The sequence below is a fragment of the Onychostoma macrolepis genome, chromosome 14 (assembly GCF_012432095.1).
Source record: "Onychostoma macrolepis isolate SWU-2019 chromosome 14, ASM1243209v1, whole genome shotgun sequence".
NCBI lineage: Eukaryota > Metazoa > Chordata > Actinopteri > Cypriniformes > Cyprinidae > Onychostoma > Onychostoma macrolepis.
Window position 1 is genome coordinate 8681847 of NC_081168.1, and position 23227 is coordinate 8705073.

At 37.5% G+C, this 23227-nt stretch overlaps 2 protein-coding genes across 7 annotated transcripts in view; both read right to left on the reverse strand.

Moving 5' to 3' along the window:
• Window positions 1-1243: 1243 nt before the first annotated feature.
• p2ry4 (pyrimidinergic receptor P2Y4) overlaps window positions 1244-23227 on the reverse strand; it is a 32758-nt gene continuing 10774 nt past the window's right edge. For 3 of the 5 annotated variants that reach the window (XR_009274181.1, XR_009274179.1, XR_009274178.1), the window contains exons 5-8: window positions 18638-18690; window positions 18310-18520; window positions 16965-17095; window positions 11365-15121 (exon numbers count right to left, since the gene is read on the reverse strand). The gene's annotated coding sequence lies outside the window, so the exon portion shown is untranslated. Of the gene's footprint in view, window positions 1520-11364; window positions 15122-16964; window positions 17096-18309; window positions 18521-18637; window positions 18691-23227 lie in introns of those variants that run through there. The other 2 variants (XR_009274182.1, XR_009274180.1) reach the window with 2 other exon arrangements.
• Window positions 8982-11364, reverse strand: sox3 (SRY-box transcription factor 3). Of its 2 annotated transcripts, XM_058798049.1 has the most exons (2): window positions 10639-11364; window positions 8982-10530 (listed from the first exon to the last, which is right to left on the reverse strand). In XM_058798049.1, exon 2 carries the CDS (start codon window positions 10459-10461, stop codon window positions 9676-9678), a length of 786 nt encoding a protein of 261 aa, XP_058654032.1. In that variant the 5' UTR covers window positions 10462-10530; window positions 10639-11364; the 3' UTR covers window positions 8982-9675. The 2 variants fall into 2 exon arrangements, with proteins under 2 accessions (XP_058654032.1, XP_058654031.1); XM_058798048.1 differs by having other exon boundaries at window positions 8982-11364.

Below are 23227 nucleotides of genomic sequence, written 5' to 3' on the forward strand. Positions count from 1 at the left end.
CTCTCACACACATCATCATGCATTGAAAACTTCACTGTGTCAGGGTAAAAGAAGGGGCTGGCTATTGGGCCTCACACAAATCCCCGAGCCACCTTAAATCCCCATCTTTGACCCACCTGTCAGTCACTGAGGTGGCCGCTACTGAGCTTCTGCGGGCAGCGCAGCTCTCACACACAGGCCTCTTTTACATCTCAACGGACTTAAGCTAAATACTAACGACTCCCAATCAAGAAACGTCTAAACACCCATCACTATCAGCTCTTTGCATATTAGAGTGTATTTAGGACAGTCTAGAAAAGATTTTGGAAAAACAAGAGGCACTTGCTAAACATGTAGTACTGGATTGCATTATCTCATACTCCAGGAACATTTAATTTATTAGCCTATTTAATTCAATATTTTTATCATATATTTACAATTATTATTTTAATTTTGAAGAGTAAATACCAATAGTTAAAAATAATAATATAGCGCATAATTCAAGAAAATGAATATTCATATTTGAATTACTGTAATTAATTTTGGGGAAAGAATTTAAATAGGTTGAATTAATTAAAAATAATTATAAGAATTAAATTATCCCAACTGATAACCTTCTGATTTCTTGATTACACTTTTTTAATATTTCATTTTTGAAAGAAACACTTAAAATAGTCCAAATGAAAAATAAAAACACAAGCGCACCCCTGGGGAAAATGTAGTTAATTTAATTAATAATAATTTTGAAAGAAGAATAAAACATACAGTTTATATTCATACAAATTATAATTTAAGTTACTGATTATTAAAATTATAATTAAGATTAAAAAAATAATAATAATACAACCTTCTGATTTCTTGACTATAAACCTTTTGGTTCAGTTTCTGATTCATTCGATTTTTTCAATATTTTAATTTGGTAAAATAGTTAAAAATATATATATAATAGTAAGAATAATAGTAATAATACTAGCGTATTTCAGGAAAATTTTATACATTTCACATTTTAATTCATTTTGAAGGAAAAACATACAGTCTGAATTAATAACAATTAAAAACATTAAATTAAAACATTAAATAATACCAAACAAATACCTTCTGATTTCTTGACTATCAACATTTTTGTTCTGATTCGTTCACTTCGCAGGTATCTATGTAAACATGTTTCTGTGTGTAGTGAAATTCATTCTGGTATATTTCAGTACCATGTAAAAGCTAAAACTGCTGAATCTAGGTATACACCAGAGGGCAAACCACCGCATGTCAGACGTATACCAAGTAAAAACAACTAAACATCAAATTTTATTCAGCATTCACATGCAAAGACAGTCTCCAAAATAATTAGTACATGACAACAAGCCTACACATACATACCAGCTCTATGTAATTTGCAGCGAACACACCTGTCGAGACATGAATAACAAGATGCTCAGGTAAGATTGCCCCATAACACACCACACCACAGAAGGACCTCAATCCTTTGATTTTCATACTGTCACTTTGACACGTCCTCAGCCACTTCAACGGCGCAAACAGGTGCCTAAGTCAGGTGAAGAGAGAAAAGCGCCAAACTGACACAACTTAAGAAAAATGCTTTTTTATGACTCATTCAGTCACTAAATCACCCCTTTCCCTTTTTTCTCCCATCGCCCTGGCTATTAAATCACCATCTTGACCCGCTGACCCAAGGCCCGGGCTGTAAAAAAGCCCCCCGCGGGTCACAGGCCTGATTGGAGCATTTGAATATGAAATGCGCTCGGCTGGGCATGGAAACAGCTCGGCGCTGCGAGAGCCACGCTGACCCCCAGGAGAGAGGCCCACCGATCAACGGTTCTGGGGACAGGGAGTTCTCACTCCCTCTCCCGTTCGCTCTCCCTCTTTTTCAAACTCTCTAAGTATGGATTTACATGGCCCATGAGGAGGGAGAAAAGGAGAGAAGGATGAAGGGAGGGAGAAAGAGAAGGAGAGCATTTGAATAAGAGAAGAGGCAATTCCTGTTAGCATGACAAAGGGGGCTGCCATCATTCCTGATTGGTGTCACAGTGCGGCTCTATAGCCGGCCAGGCCCCCTGCGTGGCTTGATGTGTGGAGCTCAGGCATGTTTATGCATCCGAGGTGTGATATTTGCCGGGGGTTTGGAGAGAGGGATGCGAATGAACTTTTCGGGTTCGACTCGTGGGACAAAGTGCGCATTTCAGAGCTTTACGTCTCATTTGACCTATATAGCGCATTTTCAAGGCACTGGTGAAAAGGATATCACCTTAACCCACAGTTAAAAGCCAAGACTGGTTTCCCACGAAACAGGGCGTTATAATGAGCTTTAAAACCACGGTAATACTATTTTGACAAGCGGGGCCTGTAGGCGCAGTCAGCATCTCCATACACAACTTTCAATGAGATGAAAAGCAGCCAAAATGTGGGGGGAAAAAAGCTGGGCTTTTATGCTGGGTTTTGTTTATTTTACGTTATCTTCGGCTACTGCTCATTAGATGGTGTTCCTTCCACCTTCCACCAGCTACTGATCTTTCTACAAGCTCACTCACGTGCTCATAGACGCTGGAGTGCTGCTGTGAGTGACAGGCTGGAGTGGACAAAATAATAAGGCTGTTGATGCATGCGAGTGTCTTTAAAGCATTTCAAAATATCATATTATGCAATTGTGATTGAGACTCTAAAGGCCAAACATAGAGGAGAACCAAAGAGGACAGCACTTAAAAGCAGGACACAATGCTGGGTGACTGACAATGACATGAAATATAAAAACAAATACAACTAAGCAGCTGTCTTTTGTTCAATGCTATAGTATTACAGTCTAACTGCAATTCCCTATGCTATTGTGCTTCAAGTCTAGAGTAAACTGAAGGAAAAGTTCACAAACTTCTATCATCATTTATCCTCATGTCGTTCCAAACCTTTATGGCTTGCTTTCTTCTGAGGAATACAAAAGAAGATATTTTGAAAAATGTGAAAAATTTTGAATGTCATTATAGAGACAAAAAATGTTTCAAAAGTTCAAAAATGAGGCTTAGTAAATGACCCATTTAACCTTATACATCACGAAATGGAAAAATAAAAAAAACGACAAAACATTGAGGCTCATTATCATTCTTTTATTGATCAAAACATCTTACCCACTGAAACTGAAGTGAAAGAAACTGGAGTGGGACACTTACTGAAAAAGAAGCATAAAAGACAACAAGCGTTACATTTGTACACCCCTCCAGACATGCCCTAATATGAGCCTTTGGTGCACAAATGCACATCTTTCAGAGAACTGGCTGACTGACAATGGCAACTAATCAATAAACAAGTGAGGCACTTCTGCGTAGGGTCTTATTTCCATGCGTGTGGAGAGCTGCAAGATGTTCACCTGAGTGAAGACATTCACCAATAACACAGAGGAGGGATTGGTGAGTTGGACTAATGTACGTATTTTCCAAGCATCCTCAAAACCCCTGACCATCACAGACATGACAAGGAGTCATCACACAGGCATAAGACTATTGTTCATCTGTCAATCTCTGTTTCTTCTCGATGACCCAACCTACACTAATCAATATCTGTGGCCTAGATGAGAGGCCTAATCTCCCCAGTTTCACATCCCTGCCCCCAACCCCTTAACCTCTGTACTGCACGTATTGTCTCTACTTTCCCAACTGCTTTCACTGTCATTGCACATGTAGGTTGTGTATCACTTATCAACATTTTCTCCTCCTAGTATTTACCAAAATATGTGGACTCTATAAAGACCTGCTTCAAAAGTTTCCACAAAGAAAAATCCCTGATGGGATGTTAGCGTTTCTTTAGATGGATAGCAAATTTGTTTTCAAAGTTTTCTGCTTTTCAGGTTTTGTTTTTTACTGGGGGAAAGACCCTAATAATCTCACGTCTCCTTTAGAGTTTCAGAAGAAATCTTAATGTGTCATACTGCAGTCAGCTAAACCTGCAACTAGGCTTCAATATTTACTCAAACATTTCTCAGCAAATTCCATAATGACCAAAATTATCTAAACTACGCTATCCATGTTAGTTTTAACTCTATAATTTTACTGTACACTCTTAAAAATAAAGGTGCTTCACGATGCCATAGAAGAACCTATTTGTCTAAATGGTTCCATAAAGATCCTTTAACATCTGAAGAACCTTTCTGTTTCACAAAAGAAGGTTCTTTAGATTATAAAAAGGTAAGAAAGAGAGAGTTCTTTAAAGAACCTTTGACTGAATGGTTCTTTGTGGAACCAAAAATGGTTCTTCTATGGCATCGCCGTGAAGAACCTTTTAAGCACCTTTATTTTTAAGAATGTGTGGCAACAACTTTCTTGTCCATTTTTATTACCCTGAAGGAATTCGAGGAGAAATGCCACTCTTATGGCAACTTGTAACTGCTTTGTGTTTTGGTGAAATATAATTCATACAATCCGTTTAAAGGTTAATACCTTCATCATTACTTTTTTATATATATATACATATGAAATCACCTTGTAAAATAGTTTTCTCATGAGATCAGGTTGAATAAAACAAAACTCATAAGCTTTGAACCTCTGACATTTTTCACTTGTTTGATATGTCCCTAAAATGGTGCCATCTGCCCTAGTGTCACTCATGCTCCACCCAATTATACCTTGGACAGGCACCCTAAAACCTGTTTCCATCCTGCGTCAGAGAAACTCCCTGCACCTGCTCCACCCAAGAGAGCAGTGTAGACGTTAAGGGCAGGGTAGTTCCACATTCAGGGAAATTTCCACACTCTCAGTTTAGGCTCCACGGCTCTACGAGGGGTTTCACTGAAATATCATCATGACTAATTCCCCTTCAGGCCACCACTTCTCGCAGTGATTGACAAGTGAAGCTCCAGGGAATTATTCAATGAATAAACTCTATCCCAAATACTACAAACGTGTCGCATTTAACTTAAAGGGTGGCCATGACTGGTTGCACCAGAGAAAGGTTAAAGTTGTATTATAACTGGTGGTTATCTGTGGGAATTTATGGAACACAGAAATGGAATTTATGGATATTTGGCAAAATGAAACTAAATTCATATCCTAAACTCTACAAAATATTACATATTTTTACATACATACATGAAGGCAGGTGGTCCACAGATTGGCACTCTGAAACATTGCTTAATAGATTTTGACTAATCAAATTACAACACAATATCACCTACTAAGTGTCTAAACTGCTTTTCCCTCTATATATAGCTCTTTAGCTAAAGTCTTTCCATAAACTAGTCAGGCCCCTTGTGTTAAGACTCTATTCATTAGAATTATTTACTCTATGCTGACATCAATGCAAGTCACTTGCACCTGGACTGCAGGGCCAACCCTGAATTGGAGCGGCAGCCGCCCTTTAAACCTCCCACTCTACATTCTTTGTGGTTGTGTAACGCCATGGAGATTCAACCATGGCTATAATTACCAACAAACATCAGAACCACTGGAGAGGAGAAACAAGTTGGCACATTCACCTAGACTAGATTTGTGATTATCTTTAAATGTCAAATAATACTGATACTACTCAAATGTATGACAATCTGAAAAATACATATAAGAAATGACATCCATATTCCAAATTCCTGATGCCTGAGTTTCTTCCCTTAAGAAAAAAAAAAAAAAGACTGGCATTGATGGTTCTATGAAGAACCTTTAACATCTATGGAACATCTATGGAAGTGTTGGGGGCAAATAAAATGTGCACAACAAAATGTGTGAACTAAAGAGAAAAGTGAAACAAAAGTGAACAAGGCATCAACACATATTTAATACATGAACATAAAACGCAGAGAGGAACCAAAATTGTGACACGTGCTGCAAGAAGAGGAAGAGGTTAGGTTTACGTGTACAAAAACAGCAAACATACAATAGTAAAACAAGACAATGGCCAAAGGCAAGAGAGGTGAGCCTGTCTCTTAGATAAAGTGCAGGAGAATGGGCAGCTCTCTGAGGTGGGATGAGACCGTGAGGGTCAGCTCAAAGTCCTGACCCCGTAAGGATTGGATGCCATTTTCCCACGGCGGGAGCTGATCTAATAGGGGCTCGTCAACAACATCTGCCCCAGTTCAGGGAGATTAACTCACCCCCACACCTCGACTTCAGTCCGTCCCCACAGCCCACATGAGTCTCACTCCAGTGGACAGGCCCAACAGCAATGCCTTGAGCCAGCCTGCTAATCAATACAAGGATATTCTGTTTTTAGTACACAACACCACAGCAAGTCCAGTCTGGCACCATTGAAATACCACAGAGCCTGTTCACCTTATTTTTCAAACACACCCATTTTTTCAACTGACGTACTGTAATCTGTGTACGTTTGTGAACGGGAATACTGAAAAAACACCAAGCAATTTGGAATGAGGAGTTCGTAATGAGAGTTGCTGAGCAGGTTCAGTGAACGAAATTGATACAGGACTAGTGCCACGTTTTTATTCTTAGATTGGCACATGTATTTAAAAATGTCAGGAATAATCATAACAATCAGAAATAGGGGAAGGTATACGGTATGAATAATATATATTTAAATATTTTAAAAAATACCCACAGCAGAATGAAAGTGAGAAAGCTTCCCGTCTCTAATGCTATCTAACTTCGAATCCAGCATGCTTGATTGCAGTAGTGTGCAATTATGTTGGTTTGGAAAAAGGGTTAAACAAACAGCTCCAGTGAGGTCATAAGCAGATAGAAGTGGGGATATGCCTGCACTTGCTGAGTGGGCACAGTGCTCCACATGACTGAGCGAGCAAGTGAGAAAGAGAGAGAGAGAGGGGCCCACTCTGTGCTGGAAGGGACCTAATGTATTCTGCTATCAGTACAGCTTCACTCGTGTGAGTTTAAATACTTTTTTTTTTTTAACTGGCAATTGAATATATTAATATTGTCACTGTGAATGTCAAAAAATAAAAACAAATCTGGTACCCAGCAAACCATTCACATCAGACATATGCAACAAATTCACCACTGCATCTGTCATAGTTGCTTTAATTAATTTTTTTTTCCTTTTAAAATTAGGAAGTATGATAACCTGATAGGCCGTCTCTCCAACACACTACTACTTTCAGGGAGGTCCGTTTAATCTGTTGGCATCCATAGAGTTGCACAGGGCTAATCCAAGCACAGCAATGAGGCATGGATCAAACCTGTCAGGGAATGTGGGAAAGACAGCATCCAGTGCAAGCACTCAGCAGCTCAGGGGAATAAATGCCCCGGGATGCTGTGCAACTCATCCCATACTGTAGAACTGTCAGGTGCACCAATATTGTGAAATTCTGTTGCACACTAAGTGTGACAATGTCATTCAAAAAGATTGTTTCATATTGTTGGGTGCAAAAATTACCAGTGACAGAAGAATTTGAGTTCTTAAAAGTCTAAATGGTTGAGATTAGGATAAGCAGGGTTTAAAATAATTTTTAAAAATACAGATAGTATTTATAATGCAACACGTCCTGACAGTTTTATTTGAAGTGATTCAAATCAGTGAGTCGATTTGGTTTCGGAAAATGTGAGGTGCTTTGCAGAACGGATAATTATTGAACGTGGATGAACAAGTGATATTTCAGAAACAAGTTAAATCAAGCATCTGAGAGAGAGAAAAAAAAAAAAAAACTTGCTCAATTCAAAATTCTCAGTTAGAAAGAGGTTGTTCGGCCTGTTGTTATAGGAAAATTTTAGGTAACTGGCATTAAGAGCTTTTTAGCAGTTATTTACAAAAGTATCTATGATTTTAGAAATCAATATGTTGATCTACAAAAAAAAATAGACCTACATCTATATTTTAATTTTCAAAAAACCATATCCATCCAAAATGTATCTTTATTAGAAGATAGTTTTTTTTGTTTGTTTGTTTTTTGTTGTTGTTGTTGTTGTTGTTGTTGTTTAGAACCAAAGATGTTGTAAAGACATTGAAGATTCTTTATTTTTACGAACATATGTTAGACAAAACATATAGGCTATTATACATATTATATATTGAGAACTCAGTAGTGGAAATTACACCCTAAATTACATGAGGCAGTCCATAACAGCCTTGTATGTGCCTCCTTTTCTTGGCTAACTACAACAAGAAAGGTATGGCAAAAACGGTCGCTTGACACACAGACAAAAATACAATATTGCGTGATGTTCAAATCACTGAATAATGTACAGCAAATATTTAACCTCTGTCTGACCCCAAAAAAATCGGCCACAACTTAGTAGCTCATAAAGTGAAATTGCGACCAAATAATCCTTGCATTAATCACTTATTATGAACATAATTGTCAGAATTTATCAACCGTTTCATTGTCAGGCTTTGACAAACTCAAAGGATTAAAGATATTTATAGTTAACCATAATTATACAAAATAATTCTGAGGAACTGTATTTACCTGGACGACTCAACAAGTGAAAATGCAGGAGAAAATTACACAGTTTGTATGCATGACAGTTCATGCGAGTTAAAAAATATTTTGTTCCATTTATGCATTTAGGATATTTAGTTTTATTATTTTTTGTTGCATAATCTTGCAAAGGAGAGTTGTCTCACCAACAGCGAGTAAATCTTATGAAAACAGCGAATTTTGAAATAAGTTTCATTTTTATGATTCGTAGTAGGCTATTATCAGAACTAAAGTTACAATATACAGCAGTTGATAGGGAATGTCAGGGAAAAGGGCATCCTGTGTTTGGGCGAGATGCTTTATAGTTTCAGTGGTCCAATATAGGCTATAGAATGATATTTGATTAATTTACTGACCGATTGTACTTTTAGGCATTTGAAAGGCACAAATATATTTGCTGTTTTATATTGTTTAATAACAATCCACGAGTGTTGGCATCTGCTTGGTAGCGAGAGTGTCTGAATTCGCCTATTTGCTCTTCATTTAACCGATCGCCTCAAATTACCACATTCGGCTTCAAGCGGATTTGAGTAATTCTGTCACTGGTTTTCTGGTAGACATACGATTAAAGAACCAAACAAGTCACTGAATTTTAAAAAAGAAAAGAAATCATATCTAGCCATGAAGCTTTTTTTTTTTTTTTTTGTAAAACAAATTTATTCATTTAGGAATAGGATGGTCTTGAGTAGAAACGTCAGTTTAAATAAAACTCTCCGTCCCACATAATGGGTTAACCTGATACTGCCATAACATCACAGAAAGGAAGATTCACAAAACAAAAGTGGAACATTTCAACAAGACGTACAATGGTTCACAAGCTTAAAAAAAACAACTCGCTATAAATAAAACAAACTTTGCGCTTGCGACCAGCACAGTCTTTCATTTCAATAAAACCTAGTTCATAAATGAACAACAAAAAGACTACACAGATTTGGACAAAACCGACAATCTAAAAAATAAGTGTAAACATTTATGAGTGAACATACTCTCCCTCCATTTCTCTTTCTTTTTTGTTTTTGAAATACGGCCTCTTCACGAAGCCACGTGCCTTTTTCATAGAGACAAACTCTGACGGCAAATAAGTCAGAAGTCCAATATTCTTCTACAGACGTTGATTGCTTTACAGCTCATGATAAAAAGCTCCTCTGCAATACAATTTATTCTGAAGTCCCCGATATGTCGTCATAAAATGCTTTAAAACGGACAACTCATTGAGATTAAAAATAGTTTCTTTTTTTTAAAAACGAAATTGAACTTCGATTCTTTTTTGCAAATCAAAACGTTCAAGTATCCGAAGTACTTAAGTCTTTTTTAGGAGTCTTTCAAATGTGGGTTAGGGGTAGCGTTCCGTTCACGCCAGTCCCTGCGCTTTGATAGTGCGGGTGAACGCTGTGTAACCGACTGCTCTGTAGGCTGGAGTGGTCAGCGCTGTCTCCTCCGGGGGGCAGGTACATGCTTATCATATCCCTCAGGTCTCCCAAACAAGCACGCTGGGAATGAGAGGTTATGGCCGGTGGAGGAGAGCTGGGTTCCGTCTTGCACACTGAAGCCATGGAGCCCAAACCCATTGCACTGGAAGTTTGCTGCGTGTATGCTGGTGACATGCTGTACGTGGACGCCGCGTTCATGTAGGTCTGGGCCGTGGACATCATGGGGTACTGAAGCCCCGCCATGTCGTACCGGTGCATCTGCTGGATCTGGGGGCTGTTCATGCTGGGGTGCTGAGGGTAGGCCAGCTGGTCCTGCATGAGGGAGTACGCGCTGTTCGTCCAGCCGTTCATGTGCGTGTAGTCCATCCGCTGGCCCACTGACACAGCGTTGTTGACGGCGTTGGCACCGGGTGCCAAGAGTCCTCCGGGCAAGGAATACTTGTCTTTCTTCAGCAGGGTCTTGGTCTTCCTGCGGGGACGGTATTTGTAATCCGGGTGCTCCTTCATGTGCATGGCTCGTAAGCGCTTAGCCTCGTCAATGAAGGGTCTCTTCTCGGCGTCAGTCAAAAGTTTCCAGTCAGCACCGAGGCGCTTGCTGATCTCAGAGTTGTGCATTTTGGGATTCTCTTGTGCCATCTTCCTCCGCTGCCCGCGGGACCACACCATGAAAGCATTCATAGGCCGCTTCACCCGGTCCTGGTCGCTGGAGCTGTTGTTTTTGCCGCCCGCCGCCGAGCCCGTGTTGGACTGCGGAAGGGGGCTTTTAATCTCGGTTTCCATCATGTTATACATTCAAACGACTTGGAAGTGGTGCCGCGCACTCGAAATAAAACGCTGAAATTGAAAGAGTCTCACCAAATATAGTAGCCGGTAGTCAGTCAAAAGTTCAGAGCGATAAAACTCTGGTCAAGTGAGAAGCACCGAACTGTTTCAAAAGTGTCCACACCGGTCCCGCTCTGCTTTGCTCTGCTCTGCTCTGCCACGGAACTCTGCAAAGTTGTGCGCTAGGCTCAGCTGTTAATAGAGGCTCGGCCATGTGATTTGGATTGACAGCATAACAATGAGCTCAGCGCCGACCAATCAGAGAGCGCCTCACACTCCGCCATCCACTGTGTTTCGGGATGCACTTTTAGTGGGATAAAATACAGCAGGGGCATCTTTGCACTTTTGACAAAAGTAATCACTTTGCAAATATTGTTCTATAGCGGTCGTTATTCACTCAGAATGTTAGTCTTACCCTACTTTTGCAGTACAAATTAGGTTAAATAAATATTATGGATCTCGAATTTCCCCCGAAAAAAAACTGCTCAACGTAATAGCTACAACCCAAGAAAAACAAATTAGCATGCAAAATTTATTGCATAAAATAAAGGCAAGAATCGGGTTAGATCCTACTTATTGAAACAACTATAAACGTTGTCACTTGCAATGGCACGACAAGCACAAAAATCGTTAATTAAACAAATAAATAAATCAATCAATCAATTAAAAGTTTTAAAAAAAGAGAGAGAGATAGGACAATCTTGTATCCACTAATGCAAAAAAACTTATCTACATCAAATGGTAAGCTACCTTTTGCCTCACCATTAATATAGGATTTTACTTATTATTATTATTATTATTAAATAAGAATCTCCTACATAAATTTAATGTGGGAATTAAAGCTTCTAAAACTGACACTAATTACGATTTTAACATAAAACTAATTCTTTGTCTCATAATTTTTTAATAACTTTCATTTAACAGCATAGCTTGTTATTGCATTATAACATTATTACATTATAATTGTGTAAAGACAAACATTCAACAAAAACAGTTGTTTTTAAAAAATACTCTTTTTGTCAAGTGTCAACGACGACATAGTGAATAGAAAATTAATACAGTAACGCCCCCCTGTGGACCAATACTATATTGTTCTGAAGCAAAAAAAAAAAAAAAAACATCAAAAAGCAGCTACAAACATCTCCTCTAAAAACAACTTTTTACAACAGCCACGCCAGTGTGGAGTGTACGTTAATTATTACATTTTTACACCACCAGTTACTGTCAATAGCGATCATTCCGCGACTTATTATGTGATTTACAAATGACTCGAGTCCTAAGACGCGTTTCTGCTGGGAGAGGTTTCTGTCTCCCGGGGAGAATTTACACCTTCCAATGGATCAGTATTAGCACATAGTCCATCGAGAACATCGCCATTTAACACATTCACCGCCACTGAGACTGAACGATTACAGTAGTAGCCTACTGAATATTCACGATGGGCTTTTAACACCACACACTAACGACTCGGCCATTTAGAGAAGTTTCACCGTGTGGGACCGATTTGTAGGACATGCACACCAACACGTCTCCGTTATTTACTTTCCAAACTAGCCTACTCTTAACAAGTGCGAGTGTTGTTACCCGATGTTGTTATTCAGGCCCGAGGTTTACAAGCAGGGCATAAATTATTCATCATAGAATTTCATTACAGGGCAATTTGAAAGAGTGAACTGGTTAGGCTGGTGTACTAATTAAGCATTATAATATAAAGAAAAAATAATAAATCGTTGCCCGTTAAATTATTTAATTATAGTAGGCTATCCTAAGATTTTATTTCGGCAGTATTTTTTTTTCCTATAGCCTAGTCAAGTTAATTTGTCACATCAAATAAAACACTAACAGTGTCTTTTAGCCTACTGTGATTTGTAGGCTATAGAAATAACCAAATTTTCACTGACAAATGAAAGTTAATTCTACTTTTCAAGGAGAAAAACAAAAACAGTGGATCTTTTCCCCGTTGTTTTCACGGGAGGCAAAAAAAGTAAAATCTTAATTTAGAACATCATTAATCACTTTACATTAATATGAATAGCGGTGCAGCAGCCGTTATGACAAAAGTTCTAATTAGAGACTTATTCCACGAAACCGGTGATTTATCCGAGTGGTTTCAGGAACATATCCTCTTGTAATCTGCTTATGGAAATGTAGGAGACAGCGGGAAAAGGAAAACTCCCAGTTACCCGGAGCTCGGTAATGAGGGCTCCTGTTCTCCAAATTTCCCAATTAACGTGAGCTAAGGCCGAGGACCACCAGGAAAGCCTCCCAGTGTTCAACATCATTGAGCTCCGAGCCACAAGGCTTCCGAAAATCACTCACGTGTGTGATGGCCGAGCAGTGAATTGTCCATTAGTGTAGCAGGCAATAAGCACTGTTCAAATGACCCGAATAGTCTAAAACTGTCACTGTGCAGCAGATAAATACAATAAGGATGCCATTGTGTGTTAATTATCACTCAAAAATAAACGGTAAATGCAAATCTATAAAACTATTTATCCGTGTCATTGATAAATATCAGTTCGTTAGCCTACTGACTTGTGTCACATGTTTGAGCTGTGAAATTTAAGATAGCCTATAAGATTTTTATTAGCTGAACTATTTAAATACCAACAATATCCTAACAATAAATCACCACAGGACTTCTATTCTTTATCAGCGTGTAAAGTCCTTTTTTTTCCGAGCCCGTGGATTCACTTGTTAATTAGCTCAACCTAAACAATTAAAGTGGAAGTAAATTATAGCAAAGCGCACGCAGAGCCACAAAAGACACTGTTTTTCGACTCTAATAAGGGTACAGCCTAATCAGGTGCTGTACGCGCTCTACAAAGTTTAAATAAGTGAACTTGATAGTCTAATAATCTTCCACGCGACACACCCACGAGCCAAAATTATGCGGGAAAACTATAAATATTTTAAATGGTTTTTATTCCTGTAAAGAGGCATTGTTGTATACAGCAATACTTTTTACTATTTGTACTTGATAAAAAAAAAAAAAAAACGTAAAAACATAAGATACAATTTATATAAAGGATAGGCTATATAAAAACATTACGAATAGTTGTGAATAGCCCAATACATTTTGGAAAAAATTATAGCCTAATAATAATATTAGGCTACATGTATTTTGTGTAACAAAATATGAATAGAACAATAATACGTTGAACACTACAGCCAAAACGAAACAATAATAATAATAATAAATATTAATTTAATCATCACCTCCCATTTATGAGATCAAATATAGGCTATATGTCGCCAAACCATTAACCATTGCCCCGGAGTCCATTTAAACGTCATACCGTATGAATTAATAACTTTTTTGTTTCAACTGACTGGCTACGAATAAGGCCAGAGTTACCATGGTTAACAGAATGATTTTTCAATTGCAGGCACAATAAAGACCGTCTCATTTGGGATTTGCATGATTTTTGAACCGAATATGCAAATGAAGATGCAATTTCAGCACGGTCTGTTATTCCTATTGTATTTCGCTGAATGGTTGCGTCCCCTCTGGTTCTGACACTGGTAAAATAATATTCACTGGTCAATTAAAGAAAGGAGGCTTGAGTTTGACCTTCTTTCAGATGTCACTGCGCACTACTGGAATGATATCCTGTTTTTTTACTTGAAGCATATGAGTTCGGTCTTTAAAATTAAATCAGAAGTGCTGTAAAACTAATTTATAGGAAAAGGACAATGCTATTTTTTAGCTTATTTTACTTTAATTTATTTGAGGTATTTTGAGTCACTAATAGCCTACGTGAACAAAAAAAACGTGCTACTTGATGTCATGTTGCACCTTTTTTCTCATATAGGCTATCTAACGGATTTTTTTTTAAGTTGATTAATAGGCGCGTTTCAATGCTGCAATCGAAACAAACTATATGAATAATAAATATTTAATTATAAACCAGCTTTGAATACAGAAATATTACAAGACATTGTCCATTCTCATCAAGTTTGTAAAGCGCGCTAAGAACTTTTGCTCGATCACTTGCAGAGGATATAGCCTACCGATTGAATAACAATGGGACTCAAAGCCACTATTGCTCGAATGCGTCAGAAAAAAATATTTTCCGTTAGCCATATAAATTATCCTGATCCATGATCCTGTTTGTCAAAAATAATTATAAAAAATAAATAAATAAATAAATAAAAATTAATTTCGCAGTTTACATTTCTCAGCGAATATAAACATGAGATTCCGGTTTTTAATTTCATTTCCCAGCGAATTTAAGACTTTTTTTAATACAGGAAATCAGAAACAGAGCTGAAATCAAATAGTTTCAGCATCTGACAGTGTAAAAACTGAATATTTTTTCCCTCAATGAAAATCCACATATCCATTTCTTTGATTTTCTCAAGTCAAATTCCATTACCTGCAGGAAAATGTAGGCTACTACAGGTAATTCACTGTTGTATACTAGAGCATGTGTCTTCCACTGAGGTCCACAGCCTGTTGTTTAACTGTTTTGTCATGTTATCATACAGTCCAAGAAAAGATAAGCACTTTTACCTGAAAAAGAAGAAATTACATATCCATCACATTCTAGATATAAAAGGATATTTAAAAAATAAATAAATAAAAAATACCACTGATGCAAATTACATTCTTGTACCATCTTAGTTAAGTGATTTTATTGCCCTGGTTTAGTCCTGTTTGTCACAAAACTAATATTATCAAGTACCTCGCAAACAACACAAAACTACCTATTCCCACCTAATTGTGGTATGCAGGCTTTTTGCACATTAAATGAATGTCTTTTTTTACTAGCAGCAAGGCTTGCTTGTCTAAAGTGTGTGCACTACATACAAATACATACAGATGTGTTGTATGTATTTATGCCACTTATGTATATATTTACAAGGAGTATGATCATTTTCCCAGTAAGCACACAGTACATAAGAGAAGTATGTTGCAACAGAAGAATAAAGGCACATTTGAGAAGCTCTTTAGCCCGGTCAGTGATGAATAGGATTTCTGATCTAATGCAGCATAAAGCTAATGTGCACACATCATCTGCAGGGACATTAAGGCATGCAGCACATGGTCTGAATACACAGTCCCTATTTGTTCCCCAATGACAACATTTTTCTACAATATCTTTAACTTTCAGGAGGAAAATTTTAAGCGAAACATTAATAAAACCACATTTAGTACATGATGCGTTAAATGAAAATAGTTTTAACTACATTTATCCTAACCCAGTGAAAGCTAATTTCAATTAAACCGCTGATTTAATTTAGCAGAAAATTACTATAAATATAGTTTTGATTAAATCACTGAGCAAATTCTAACAGCACAAGCAATTGTCTTTGAGTTTGGAGGTGTTATTAGCTTTAGCTAAATGTGTCTGTGAAGGAATTTCTCAATGTGTTGAAGCAGTATCTCTGTCTCCTGCACATCAGCAATGTGATAATGTTTATAATGTCTCAAGAATAAGTGCCTGTCAGACAAACGATTAGGGTGTCATGCCTAGAGCTGATTTTTTTTTTTTCAAAACTCAAGACAAGAATAAATAAATATAATTAAAGTAAAATACATTTTTTAAAGGTCCATATAAATAAATATCACATCCTGAGCTAAACACACAGAGAGCATTTTGTTAACTCCATGTTGTCTTTTGTCAGTCAGACTTGCAGAAATGGATCAGATTTGCCATCACTGAAATGCCATCATTGGCTAATTACAGACCTCATTATTTCCCATGTATCTTTTGAATCATTTCCATGTACTACAGTTTCTCCAAAACAATAGAAACTTTCTCTTTTTTTGTTTAGCAGAGAATGCTGAGTTGTCTGATTTTGCTTTGCACCAAATGTGGCAAGCAGATGGCTTTTGTTTTAAACATAATTAAGATCCCACTAATCTGGTGCCTTTTAAAAATGAAACAGTCGCTTCGTCAGACCTTCATTAGTTAAGATAATATTGTGAAAATGCACAATTAATTTGCAGGGTATATCTTTAATTAATTAAATACACCCAATTTTGTAATATGATTAATGCCACAAAGTTGTTATCTCCAAATTATTCTAAAATTAATACGTAACGATAATACTTTCTGCATTATTAGGGAGAACTGAGGTTTTGGCTGTGGCAAAATCCTGAAGAACTAATTACGCCGGGTAATTTATTAACTATGGAGGAAAGAAACAAACAAGTATAAATTGATATATTAATCATGGGCTTCATTACGTTAATCTGCGAGTGATTTGAGGTGAAAATGACGAATCTCTGTTAAGCGCCGAGCACTTGATAATGGAGATACTGGCCATAAATTTACCCTACATAAAGGCCTCATTAAAAGAAGCATAATTTAATTAAGAGTTAGCCATCGCCCTCCAAATGCATTAATTACCTTGGGTATGATGAGATGAGTTTTGGGATTACTGATGATTTCATTACGGCCAGTGTTGCTGCTAACTGTGGCAGGGACCTGCTGTTGTTGACAGGATAATGGATTGGGTGCCTGGGGATGAATCTGTTCACCTTGGCAGAGGGAGACACGGAGGAGACACAGAGGACTACGCCGGACCCTCATAAGTGGACACTACGTAGTGCACTGCCCCTAATGTTTACAATAATTGCTACTCCTTAAAAATAACCTCAAAGGTTTAGTCCACCGACATCTTTATACTTATTAAACTCATTACTGGTTTGACCCATCAGGGAGGAAAGTCCTGATGGACCAAGTTATTTCGTAATCTGAACATTACTTAAAATTACCCACTTACAGGTCCTTCGGGAGCAAATGTGCATTACTGCCTTTCTCTATTTTTATCATGTATTCTCGTTTGCCACTAATATGGCAGTTTGCCAACCTGCACACAAACACCCTCTTTCTTCCGCTCTCTCGCTTTCTGCTGGGGTGAGAAGGGCGCAGTAGGGCTGACAGCTCAAAGCCCTGGAAACTGACATGTCAATGGCAGATACAAGCTGTTGCGGTTGCACTGGCGGGGACACTTCGCAGACGCTAACTGCTTCCTCTCTGTGACAGCCTGACAAAGACATTCGACTACCTTTCAGAGCTACGTATAGACTGTATGTGGCACAGAGAGAGCACTGCTCCATATCTTTAGGGACTTGTGCCATCTTTTTGTCAATAAAACCTTTTTTTGGTCCAAATTTCTTATATATATTTTAATCTATCTATCTCTATATATATATATATATATATATATTTTTTTTTTTTTTTTTTTTGTCCAAATATGTCAAGAAATTAGGCAAGAAATGAACCTATAAATCGCAACAATTTTACATTTTTAAAATTTAAATAAAACAACTTCTTGGAATTTAAATTAGATTCTTGCAGAATATTAGAATATTGGAAGTCTTTCAATCTGATCACTCAAGATTGATGTTTAAATAAGGAAATGGTTATGAATACTCTTTAGGGAGTACTATCATCCACTAATTAATTCACGATGCAGAACTGATGCAGAATGACTGCTTTAACAAATGGTGACTTAACAGAATGACAACCCTTGACTTAATTTGACACTGATGAACAACAGGAAGTCTCACAAACAACTTAATGTTTTTTGTGTCAAAAGTAAAATCCTAAAAACAGTTTAGTCTGTGTAGCCTCTGGACTGAAGTGAAATGCTAATAAAATCCACCCACCCCCACCCCCGAACACCCCCCCCCCCCCCTCCCCCAAATGTACTCCAGCCCACAGCTGCAGTTTCCAGAAAGACACTCACCATTGCACAGCCGCTCTTCTAAATCCTTCCCTCTGCATCTTTAGGGTCCTGCAGACTGTTTAGCTGGAGAGAGCCGGGTAAGACTCTCAAACCGTGCCGCTTTGAGCTGAGACGAGAGAGAGAAGGGCAGGCGAGCGGCAGTCTTCCATTCCGCAGCAGCGCCGAGCCGAGCCCTCCCTGCACTGGGAGCCATCGCATTCAGCCAAGATTGCTTCATACAAAAGTTGACAATGCCCCAGTGAAAGCCATTGTTGATATTCAACATTTTTTAAATAGCTGAGCAGAATGGACAACATGGCAGACCACAAAACTTGGTAGGGAAACTGACCTGGAGCTCCTGAAAAACACCACAGCATATGACAGAGAAGCAACTGAGAGAATCTGAAATAAAACAAAACAGAATGTTACTTTTGAAGCTTAGACAAGATGCCCAGTGCTCACGGTTACAGCATGACTGGGGTTTGTTATTGAAAGAAAGGGAGAAAAAACATTTAGCCAAGGATAAACAGTGAACAGGCCGAATCGAAGAGATGCAAACACGTTCCTAAATTGCCATATAAATGATGACCTTTCTGTGCTCATCCATTTCAGCCTTTAATTGTTGTTCTGATTGTCTTGATGGCTCCTGACAGTAAGTGGTGTTTTATTTCCATCTTTGTCAAAATGACAGGCACAGATTAATAAAGACATTTAACACAGCCCTCGGCACCCATCTGTCAATATGCAACCTGGGGCAAATTAAGCCTTACACAAACATAGAGGGAACTCTTAAAGGTTAATTTGATTTCATAATTAGATATATGTGAGGTAAAGAATTTCTGTTGCATTTATGCTCTCTACGCAAAGTGGCATAATTCCATTTCATTAAGAAAAGGTGAGAAATCACTGCTACTGTGACCCTGCCCGTAGCCCCATCTAAAGGCCATCATCACATTCACACCCCACCAACCACAGACGGCTGTTATCCACATCATTATCATACATGCCACAGGGGGCAGTTTTGTTTCACTGAAATTATATTGTTACACTACGTATATCAAAACAGGGAGTTTAACTGCTGCCACTTACATGCATTTGTTTTCCAGTAATTATGCTATAATCAAGACTTTTAAAGGAACTTAATTTGGACTGCTGTGAGGTGTGCTCTGCATCTGGTCTGTGTGACTTCCCAGGGTTTAAAGTATGGGATTAGTCCCCCAGAGAACTGTCCATCTGAGCGGGAGGAGGCCACTGGAATTGCATAATTATATTGATCAGGGACAAATTACAGCCTTGACAGCAGAGGCCGGCCCGGTCTGATCTTACAGGTGTGTAGGGGAAGAGAGAGCAAGCTGCAGAGAGAAAGAGAGATCTTCCTGGAAATCTACGTCAGTGGCACTCATCTCAAACCATTACCTGCCATCAAAGTGCTAATTTTACTCTGCACATTACACCCAATCCTCCTCGTCCAACCCCCTCCACGCTGGGCTGGATGGAGAAGCCTGGTGGGAAAACGACATTCAATCTGCCGGCCGCCCCATTCAGGCCAAATTGTCAAATGATGGCTCTCCACCTCTAAAGTTTCAGGAAGTGAAAGGAGGCACCGGACCTGGGCTCAGCCGAGGACTGAAAGCAGTTGGAGGAGGAATAGGGAAAGAGCATAAAATCCTCAGCATCCATGTTTTGTGCAATCTACACAAGGAATATCAGATATCATGAATTAATCATTCATAAATTTAATTGCCACATTTTGCACGTCTATATTTTGCACCCTGAACTAAACTTGCCATGTGATAGAAAAGGCCAATTATCTGATATTTTAAGAGACTTATAGACCTTGACACAGTCATGAGGCTCTGCAGAGACTGTTGTCAGAATGAAATTTCCTGCATCGTGATATTTTTGTTACTGTATGTTTTTCCCTGTATGACTTGGATGCTGAATTTTGTGGACAAAATATCTTAACTTAATATCTTAAAATAACTTTTATTAAAAGAAAATACTTTGTGATTCTGTTTAAGAGTAGCTATATATATATATATATATATATATATATATTAGTGCTGTCAATCGATTAAAAAATTGAATCGCGTTAATCACAGTCATGGACTGATTAATCATGATTAATCGCAAATTTAAAATACTAGGATTTACCTGTAAATGTGTTGAAATAAAGAAATGCATGACAAACTAGTTTAAGGAAACAGAACCTTTCACACTTCCGCCAGGTATGAGACATAATCCTTATTATTCTTTTGTTTTTATTCAGCCATGATCAGCCTTTAAACTGGCAATAAAATGTTTACCAAGCCACATCGATTCAATCCCAGTATACATTTACCCAACTATTATCAAAAGTATTTCTAAATAAATACAACAAAACATTTTCTTGCGACCTTACATGAAGTATTATGACAAAATTCATTATGAAGAAGAATTGGACCTGTTCTGCAGGTGCATTAAAGCTAATATTAGCATCATGCTTCATAAGACAATTTATGAGATTAATAGTACACTTTTACTCAGAACTCACTTCAAACCACCATCGAGTGATTGTAATAACTTCCTTTCACGATCACATCTGGTTTTTGTTCATTTACTGTTGTTAAAATATGCTATTTATAGCCTTTTATATCGCTGCACAAATTAGCATTTCAGATGTACACATTCAACTCAAGAAAATCACATACAAATATGTTGCAATGACTGGAAGAAATTGGGGTCAAACCTTATCAAACGACTAATTTGCATAAAAAAATATTAACACGTTAAAATTTTTAGATTAATCACATGCGTTAAGGTGTTAACGTTGACACCCCTAATATATATAGGCTACATACAGTTGTGCTCAAAATTATTCATACCCTTGGTAAATATGATCAAAGGTGGCTGTGAAAATAAATCTGTATCATTAATCCTTTTGATCTTTATTAAAAAAAAATTACAAAAAACTAGAGAATAAGAATTTAAAATGGGAGAGAAATCTCATTATGAAATAAATATTTTTATCTAATACACATTGGCCACAATTAATCATACCCTTTTATTCAATACTTTTTGCAACCTCCTTTTGTCAAGATAACAGCTCTGAATCTTCACCTATAATGCCTAATAAGTTTGGAGAACATCTGACAAGAGATCAGAGACCATTCCTTCATCCAGAATCACTCCAGACCCTTTAGATTCCCAGCTCCATGTTGGTGCTTCTTCTCTTCAGTTCACCCACTCATTTTCTATAGGGTTCAGGTCAGAGGACTGGAATGGCCAGCAGAAGCTTGGTTTTGTGCTCAGTGACCCATTTTTGTTTTGGTTTTGATGTTTGTTTGTAGATCATTGTCCTGTTGGAAGACCCAACCACGGCCCATTATAAGATTTCTATCATGGACAGTCAGTTGTTAATTTTTTATATGTTGGTATTTAATTGAATCCATGATGCCATGTGTCTAAACAAGATGTCCAGGACCTCCGGCAGAAAAATAGGCCCACAACATTAAAGATACAGCAGTATATTTCATTGTACACATGGGGTACTTTTTATCCCTGTGTTCACCAAACCCATCTTGAGTGTTTGCTGCTAAAAAGCTCATTTTTTAGTTTAATCTGACCATAGAAGCCAGTCCCATTTGAAGTTCCTAACAAGTCGTGTCTAACAATAGAATATGCTGGAGTTTGTTTTTGGATGAGCTAGGAGAATTTTTCTTGCAACCCATTTGAACAATCATGTGGTGATGTAGGGGCTGTTTGTTTTTTGTTTTTTTGAGACTTTCTGACCCCAAGACTCAACTATTCTCTGCAATTCTCCAGTTGTGTTACGTGGAGAGTCTTTGGCCACTCACCGTGCATTAGGACGATATAGACACATGTCATTTTCCAGACAGATTTGTAATATCTTTAGTTGACTGGAACTTCTTAATTATTGCCCTGATGGTGGAAATGGGGATTTTTAATGCTTTAGCTCTTTTCTTACAGCCACTTTCTAAATTTGTGAAGATCTTTTGCTGCACAACAGAAATATATTCTTAGGGTTTACTCCTTGTGATCAATTATTAAGGGAATTTGGCCTTTGTGTTCCTCATATTTATAATCCTGTGAAACAGGAAGCCAAGGCTGGACGATTTCATGTTCCTAGTCACCCTGGTGTGATAAAAATAAAAATAAATAAAAAAGCAAATATGAATGGGAATATACTTCAGAGATATTTTAATCATAAGAATTTCTAGGGGTACCAATAATTGTGGTCACTGTGTACTAGAGAAAAATATTTATTTCCTAATGTGATTTTCCCCCACTTTCACTTTTTAAAAATTCAATTAAAGGTTAGATTTATTTTTTATTTTTTTGAATGAAAGATCAAATGGATAAACAATGCAGGCTTATTTTCACAGCCTTCTTTGATCATATTTACCAAGGGTATGAATAATTTTGAGCACAACTGTATGTATATATACTTAAACAGAAGCACATTTATTTATTTTTTTATATGGTTTTATTCATTTCCTCATTAAGATAAAGACAGCTGTAACACCCTGAAATCTTCATGTCCTCCCAAAAATACAGATTTAAATTCATAAAACAGATATATTAAAATTAATAGTATATATGAATTGCATTTTTATTATATTTCCAAATAAATTAATAGATTGAATTAAAAAAAAGTAACTGACCTAATTACATTAACTGCAGTGTATATATTGCTTATTTTTTTTACCATAAAAGCAAATGACAATAAATCCAGACATGATCCATAACTGTCATATCTTTAGGCCAATGAAACAAAAGGCAACAATTTTACTCAACGGGCCATGTGCAACCATATGAAGTTGCTGGAACACAGCACAGCGCAGAAATGTGCATTCAAACACAAGCACACATGTGCGAAACAAAAGCGAACTCTTCATGGCCAAGGCATACAGTGAATATGCAGAAATATTGTACTCAA